The following is an 8,813-nucleotide window of genomic DNA, read 5'->3' on the forward strand; positions in this document are numbered from 1 at the left end:
CATGGAGGTTCGCGAACAAAGGGAAGACACACCATTCTACCCAGAGCCGCCGCGGGAAGGGTCATCGTCGTCAAGCCTAGCCACCATTGTCGCTATTCGTGCCTCCGTTTCGCGCCGCCAGATCTGTCACCGTCGCCGGGAGAGAAACAGAATGCGCGTGGATAAAGAAGGGGTCGCATGGAGGTTCCGCCACCGTTGGAACTCCACTGCTGCTATTGCCATGGCCGCCGCGCCTCTGCCGCTAAGAAACGCCTAGCCGCTGCAGTCGAAGCCAGCCTCGCCGTCATTGTCGTTGTTGCAGATTTAGAGCTTCAAAAAGATAGGAGTTCCCAGAGAGAGTGAAATGCTAAGGAGGAGGGACCATCCGCTGCTACGCTGTTCCTGTTGCCGTTCGGATGTACCTGAACTAAACCATCGTCCTTGCCGCCGGAGTTGTTGGTGTTGCAGTAACTGAACCGTTCCTGTCATTATCCTGGTTCAGCCTTTTACCTTGATTTCGCTCTAGCTTTCATGTTCTATTATGCCACCATTTAATCTATCATGTCATTGTTTTAATTTGATTTTAGTTTTGCCTGTTTTAGATTCTCATAACTATCGCCAGCTCCATCTTGTCGCTACTCCGGTCCAAATTCTGTGCTCATTCATTTTATTCTACTTCAATCCTCCTCACCTTGAATTTGGCACTCCGGATTTGGTATCTTCGGTCCCTTGGGACTACATTATGAGTATGCTTTACATTTATAATTGGTTGGCTTTGTATTTATAATTATTTTGATATACGTTGCTTTGAACTTATAATTATAATTACAAATATTATTATCAAAGGATTTTAAATTAGATTGAATAATCGATTTATTAGAACTAAATATTTATCTTTGTTAAGTTTATTTTAATATGCACATGAGACTATATGTTTTTATGAGGCTATATGCATGTTTGATGAAGGTTTATATTATTTTAAAATATTTGATTTTATTCGAATATGTATTTTTGAAGCATTGAAGTATTTGTTGTTACTCACTTATTTTGAAATTGTGAAATATATTTGAAATGCCTTAAGATTGAGACAATATGATTGAAAAGGATTTGGATGAAAAAATATTATTTGATTTGATTTGATACATTATATGTTTGAAGATTGAAGAATTTGTTATATTTGAAATTATATGTTTTTAATTGGTTTGGGAGGCTCGTATTAGAAAACCGTAGTTAACGGCGGTTATGACGTTAACCTAGATGCATCTGACTCAGACCTCAGCTAGCAGGGGCATTGCTAGCCTAACGTGTAGGCCACACGTTGGATCTGTTATTTTGTATGGTCTGCGCATAAGCCGTAGCAAGACGGAATATATGGAATGTAAGTTCAGTCTGAGAAGGGAAAACTCCAATATAGAGGTGAAAATTGGAGAGAACACCCTACGAAAAGTTAAAAGTTTTAAGTATCTCGGGTGCATCATACAGGATAATGGAGAGATTGAACATGATGTAAATCATAGGATCCAAGCAGGTTGGTCAAAATGGCGGAGTGCATCTGGTTTTATATGCGACAATAAAGTGCCTTTAAAACTTAAAGGTAAATTCTATCGCACCGCTATAAGACCGGCGATGCTGTATGGTACGGAGTGTTGGGCGGCTAAAGGGGAGCACGAACATAAGCTGAGTGTGGCAGAGATGAAGATGTTGAGATGGATGAGTGGTCATACGCGATTGGATAAAATAAGGAATGAAGATATAAGGGAGAGAGTTGGAGTAGCACCCATTGTGGAAAAGATGGTTGAATCGCGTCTCAGGTGGTTTGGACATGTGAGAAGAAGACCGATAGAACATCCAGTCAGGAGGGTAGATGAGATGGAAGATGGACAAAGGGCGAAAGGCAGAGGAAGACCTAAGAAGACCATCCATGAGGTGGTCAGACGAGATCTACATGTAAACGGTCTCACTGTAGACATGATACATGACAGAGCACAATGGCGTCGTTTGATTCATGTAGCCGACCCCACTTAGTGGGACAAGGCTTTGTTGTTGTTGTTGTTGTTGTTCTGTATGAGAACTCCCTTATTGATTCACTTATTATTATCAACTATTATTTTCTAATTAAAATTACTTTGATGATAATGTTTATATAGTCTCATGTCAATTATAAATGTATTGTCTAGTCATTGAGTTGTAAAACTCACCTTATTTTTCTAAAATATTTTTTAGAAAATAAATATTTGACTTTGTGAGACTTTCTATTCAAGAGTAACGGTTGCAATGAATACTTTTTTTTTATCGAATTTCTAGAAATATATGCTCTATATGTTACAGGTAGGATCTAGCCATTCTTAGTTATTTTAAATTTTTTTTGATTAAAATATATAACTATTTATTTTAAAATTTATAAAATATTTATAACTTATTTATTCAATTTATATTTGAGTATGTTAGATTTACTATAAGATTGTTTTTTTGAGCGCCTGTTGTGAGTCGTGACAGAAGTATTGTTCTATTCTAGTTTCAGCCATGCATACTCGTTTGTTTTTGTTTCATTAGAGTCTAAACTTATTCAGACAAGAAGCAAGCTAAGACATGAATCAAATCTTACATTGGTTGCTAGCTTCTTTGGAAGTAAAGTAATACAGAAAAAATGCACATAACCATATATAATTAATCAACTCAGGGAGACAGCAACATTAACATTTTTCTTTTCACATGGAATTAGAAGTTGGGCAAGAAGGAATTGTCATAGGGGTGTACATGGTTCAGTTCGGTCTAAAGATTTGATCTGATCCAAACATTTTTAGGGACTAATTTAGTGTAATTTTATCGGGTTTAGAGTCGGGTAATGGTCTCTAAAATAGATCTGGTCATTGTTTTGGTTCGGGTTCGGGCCATAGCTCGGGTCACCCGAACTCGATTCGATGGCCCGGTCATCATACACAATTAATATTTTGTATTATAAGTGATGGATGATGGCTATTCTTATGTGGAATTTAAATATTGTAAACCTTAATATTTTTTGTTATTAGTTATTATAAAATTATAAGTTAATGTTTTATATTTAAAATGCATAAGACTTTAGACTAATGCATAATAGTGTTATTTGTATTGATTTAAATATTTAGTGTTATTAGACAATATTAGTATTGATTATGGTTATGTTTTAATTTTAGAGAATGGTTGGTTCTTGTTATATTTTTTTAAGTGAATTTTACTATGTAAATTGTGAAATAATGGTTGGAGATTAGGTGATTTTTACATGCTAAAAACTCGATTTTCACCTAATTTTTACCCGATTTTCACCCAACCCGAAGGTGCGTAGATTTTATCGGATCCAAAAACGGATTAAGGTCTAAAAATTAGACCCGATTTATATTTTGGATCGGGTTGAATTAAGTCAAATTCAGTGTAGTCCGGCAATGTACCCCCCTAAATTGCCACATCAGTAATAATCTGTTTTGTTGTTTATGATCCAATATTGCCTATGTCCGTTATATGCCTAGTTCATATGATTTATTCATTTATGTTAATAAATTAATAAAGAAAAGGAAATTACTTCGAAAGTGTTTAGCAAAGCAAGACTTTGGAAAGTCTCCCTGCAAGTGGGGACACAGATCACTAAATTCCAGCTTAGGGGAGATAACGACTTAACAACCGTGTGTTAGATAATTGCCAAAAACCAAAACACAAAAAAAGTTTGTAGAAAATTCAACCCAAAATTAACTTAGCTAACATTATGGAAAGAAAGAAATAGTATCTTTATTTTGCGCAAGTCCCATGCATGGAAGCTAATACAAAGAACTTGGTAAATATTTATAAACTTATTTAAGAAGCCTAGCAGGACGGGGACGGGGACGGGGACGGGGACGGGGATGGGGAATTGGAACATCTTTCATTATTGATTGTTGACATTTGGTGCTGTTTAAGTTAATTGTTGGTGGAAAGAATTTGTGGCGCATTTTAATTATAGATAAAACTCTGCCGAAATTTCTATAAAACTTTCTATATATTATAGTTATTTGCTTCTAAAGTTTTAATTTATATTGCCATATTGGTTTGTTTGTGAATTGTTGATAGGTTTGTGCCGAACAACAACGCATGTACTCAGGAGATGACCAATGTCATCAAGCTGATGCACGACTATCCATGGCCCAGCTACAAAAAACCCCTCTAAGACCAGAGAGCGATGGTTTTAGAAATGTATATTTATTAATTTTTTTTATTTTTAAACTTTTTATACTATTAAGCTCTTGTTAGTTATTTTATTTTAGAACGTAAGAAACACATTTAAAAAAATATTCTAAACCAATTAAATATAGACATCAATCTTCTTATATGCATTTGACTTTATAAAATTCTCTTTTTATTTATTTATTTGTTTTTTATTAAGTATTGTTAGGTACACATCTAAAATAATAAATAATCAATAAAATATTTTTAAAACATATCCGAAAATATATATAATATAATTCTTTTAGTAAAATTAAGTAAACACATCACATCTAAAATAACAAATAACAAACTAAATATTTTGTAAACACATCTAAACTTATCAAAAATTATAAAAAAATAGATACTATCAAGTATAAAGATAATAATTATTATATTTATTTAGTTATGATAATTTTAAAATTATTCTTACAAGAATGAATCTTTCTCCCCCAAATATAAATAAAAACATAAAATTTAAAAAGATAGAATCGTTTACTGTTAGGAAGTCGAAAAACATTATTTATAATTTTTTTAATGGCATCTTCTAAAAAAAGTGATTTGATTTATGATATAATTTTTAATTATATTCAAGACACATCCAAAATGATAAATAATAAATAAAATAAAATATATATAATATAAATTTTTTGAGTAAATTTAAGTAAGCACATCTAAAATAATAAATAACAAATCAAATATTTTGTAAACACATAAAATTATTAAAAATCATAAAAAGATGAATGTGAAGATAACAATTATTATATTTACTTAGTTATGATAATTTCAAAGTTATTCTTACAAGAATGAAACTTTCTCCTTTAAATACAAACAAAAACATATATTAAAAAGGTAGAATTTTTTACTAAAGGAGGCGACAAAAATAAAGAATGCGTTATACGTTCAAATTTCGACAGAGGATAAGAGCGTGACAAAGACGATAGGAGTATGGGACGGAAAAAAGCACTGCGCGACGGAGGAGCACGGCTCAAGGGAGGAGCACGGCATGGGAAGAGTGCAAGATTGTGAGGAGCGCAGGGCATGGAAGGAGCGCGGTACAGGGCAGAAACGCGGCAACAGAAGAGGAGTGTGAGGCGCTGTAGATCTTAGATTTTACAACCGGCTAAAAAGTTTAATGGAGTGAAATATATATTTTGAGATATTTAAAGGATATTTTAAAATGTATTAAGATTTTAGAAAATTTAAAATTGAATTATTAAATTTTAGGTTTATTCAAACTGTTTTTTTAATTTATATTTTAAATTAAAAAATATTAAATTTATTTAAATGTATTTATTTTAATTTTTTAAATTAGTGTAATAAAAAACGGTTTAAAAAATAAATTTAAAAAATACTTAGTCATGTATGAAAAGAAAGAAATAGCACCTCTATTTGGCACAAGTCCCATGCATGGAAGCTAATACAAAGAACTTAGTATGTATTACACAGATAGATATTAATCTATTATAAACTTATTAAGAACTAAGAAGCCTAACAGGATGGGGATGGGGGAATTGGAACATCTTTCCATCCTTCCAACATCAAAATGACATTCCTCATTGAAGGACGCAGAGATGGGTCATCTTGAACACACAGCAGCCCCACCTTCACCATTCTTTCCAGTGTTTTCCAATCCATGTCTTGCTTTTCATCCTCATTGTAAGCAACAAGTTTATGTAACTGCTCAGTCGCAAAGCAATGATATGCCCAACTAGAAAGAAGCACCTCCTCCGGTGATGGAACATTTACTTCTATACTCCTTCTGCGGCATACAATCTCCAACAGTACTATCCCATAACTGAAAACATCAGCTTTAACCGATGCCAATGCCTCCTTTTGCCATTCAGGTGCTAAGTACCCGGTTCTAACCTCGTTCTTGTCCGGTCTAATACTCGAAAGTTCCGGCTTTGATAGCCTTGCCAATCCGAAATCTGATATCTTAGCCGTCAATAGTTCATCCATTAGTATATTGTGAGGCTTCAGATTACAATGGACAATACGAACTTCACACTCTTCATGTAGATACTGGACTCCTCTGGCCACATCCAATGCAATTTTGAGTCTCTCTTTCCATGGCAGATGCTTCTTAGTCTTGAAGAGAAGATTCGCAAGAGATCCATTGCTGACATATTCATAGACAAGAAGCTTCCTTGACCCCTCAATACAGAAGCCAATGAGCTTAACCAGATTCCTATGATGAGTTCTAGAAATGGCAGTGATTTCGGCTCGGAATTCCCTCTCCCCTTCATCAACAAACTTCTCTATTCTCTTGACGGCAATCCTTTTGCTATTCTCTCCTATTGTGCCTCTATAAACTGCTCCGAAGGATCCTCTGCCTACCTCCTCTGTGAAGCCACTAGTTGCTTTGACAAGTTCATCAAAGGAAAACGAGCGTAGCGAACATTCCTCGGTGAATCCAAGATTTGAACTTGCAGAGAGCTTTGTAAATCTATGAACTTGGCTCCTATAAATGAAGAAAATAGACACAACAAAGACCACACAGAGAAATGAAATGGAACCCAAAGTAGAGGCTAGAATCAGTATCAGACCTCTCTGGTTATTAACAATGGCATTAGGATTCTTGGGAGATGAGGTGGTTGTGTTTTTCCCGATGACATATCCCGAAGGAACCTTGAAGAGTGCCATGCCTGTGTCTGATGCATTTGGAACCTTTCTGCCATATCTGACTGGAAGACTATATTTGTTGCATTGGCCATTTGTGTATAATGCTGCTCCACAATCACAATCCTCCTTGCAAGACTTGTTACAAGCTTCCATGCTCATTGGTTTAGCCCAATATGGGCAGTCATCCCACCGCATCTCCTCCAAGGAAACAGTGTTATACAACAAATAGTTTCGGCCACCACTTCTTTCGCAATCATCTTTGGTGTAGTTCAGTTTGCACTCCAGAAACATGGCATTACTATAACTGGTTTTGGTGTTGTAGGGGACGAAACCAGGATAACACTGGCATCTAGCATTGCCTCTTATGTTGGAGCAGAAACTGTTGGAGCCGCAAAACCCCTTGATTTGGCATTCATCTGTGAAGGCTTGCCACAACGTATGAACAAGTGATGATGATGATGGTGAGTTTGTAATTGTACTCCCCTCCACATCCTCAAATAGGTGCTCATACAATCTCAGGTTTCCATCAACATCAAGAGTTGCGCGGTAGATTGAGCTAGTGTTCTGCGGCTTGTTTTGGTGGTGAGTGTTAGTAGCCAGGCATTGAGTAGGGGCAATGAAGCAAAGATTGCCTTTAGTGTCAAGACTCAACTGTTCCACCCTAAAGCAAAATTGTAAACAGGTAACTTGTTCTTCAGTGAAAAACTATGAACCAAGCAACCATTGATTAGAAGAAATAAACATCACATTATGTCATACTCTTACCCAATCATATACGGGAAGTAATCCATGGAAGCCCAGTAAGCATCAAGAGGCTGTGAGGAGCTATTGACGGGATAAGCAACAAGGTTGTTATCACGCTGATAGGCAAGATAGTAGTGTCCAGTGGAACGGTCTGAAGTGGACCTGCTAGAGACTAGCTGGTTCAGAATAGTTAAATTCTGGCCTCCTAATATGGTGTCAGTTGGGTGATGAAAGCTTTGCCACACAACAAAGAAAGAACTTTCTTGACTATAGATCACAAAGTTACCGGAATCAAGCATGGATGCGGAACCTGCTGGCTCTGAAGCCACATAGACCTGTCCTTGGGCATCACTACCTTGCTTCAGAAGTAGGCCATCCACGGTTAATTGCAAGGTGGAGTTAGATGAGATTGGAGGGTCGTCACGGTTAGCGGTCCACACAACCGTCTCGTTGGTTCCAGCTATTAGCCATATTCCAATGGCGTAGCCGTGGCCGTTACCGTGACGGTAAAAGCCGAATGCAAAGTGACCAGAACTTGATACCCAAGAAGATGGGTTTGTAGTGTTACTGTCAGGAGGAGAAAGAAGATCACCCGACCAAATACTTTTCTCAACTGCAGCTTCAGCTGCCAGGGCCACACAAAAGGGCAGCCATAAGAACAGAACATGAATGCGGTTTGAAGCCATGGAAATGGGATAGATCAAGAAGCTTCTCTTAATCACCAAGGGCACTCATTAGTATTTTAGAAACAAGTATTGTCACTCTTGACTGGTAAAATATTAAGTCAATGGTTTTTCTCTTCATATACCGTGTGGGGCAAGGTGTTCCATCCATTCAGGCATTCACTACAATTTTCTATCGCTAAAAATTCTTCACTACTTATGCATTCTTTTTCACCTTTTTAATTTAGAGAGAAATTCCTTGGATACTGACTATGAACTTTTGCTAATATCAAAAGCAATAGATAGTGGGTTGCAGGTGCAATCACTTCACATGAAAATTAAAAGTTATTAAATAATTTAATTAATTAAATTAAATTTTTATCTAACCATTTTTAATTATTACCTTTACATAAAATTAATTATACCTAAATTTTCACTTAAATAAAAAAGCAGCCAAATATCCCACGAAATATAGGTAATCACGTTTTTTTAAGAAAAGAAAAGAGACACTCTTGCGAACCAACACGTTTTTAGGTAATCACGTTTTTAGCAGTTTTGACTATTATTTAGTGAACATAAATACTAAATTATTTT

The 8,813-nt window shown here is 35.8% G+C and overlaps 1 protein-coding gene across 1 annotated transcript; it reads right to left on the minus strand.

Annotated features, from left to right (window-relative positions):
- Positions 1 to 5,554: 5,554 nt before the first annotated feature.
- On the minus strand, positions 5,555 to 8,312 carry LOC107470035 (G-type lectin S-receptor-like serine/threonine-protein kinase LECRK3). Its single transcript, XM_016089422.3, has 2 exons — positions 7,579 to 8,312; positions 5,555 to 7,474 (listed from the first exon to the last, which is right to left on the minus strand). The coding sequence occupies exons 1-2, from the start codon at positions 8,241 to 8,243 to the stop codon at positions 5,680 to 5,682; spliced, it is 2,460 nt and encodes an 819-aa protein (XP_015944908.1). The 5' UTR covers positions 8,244 to 8,312; the 3' UTR covers positions 5,555 to 5,679.
- Positions 8,313 to 8,813: the final 501 nt, after the last annotated feature.

Source organism: Arachis duranensis, chromosome 1, assembly GCF_000817695.3.
Source record: "Arachis duranensis cultivar V14167 chromosome 1, aradu.V14167.gnm2.J7QH, whole genome shotgun sequence".
NCBI classification, from domain to species: Eukaryota; Viridiplantae; Streptophyta; class Magnoliopsida; order Fabales; family Fabaceae; genus Arachis; species Arachis duranensis.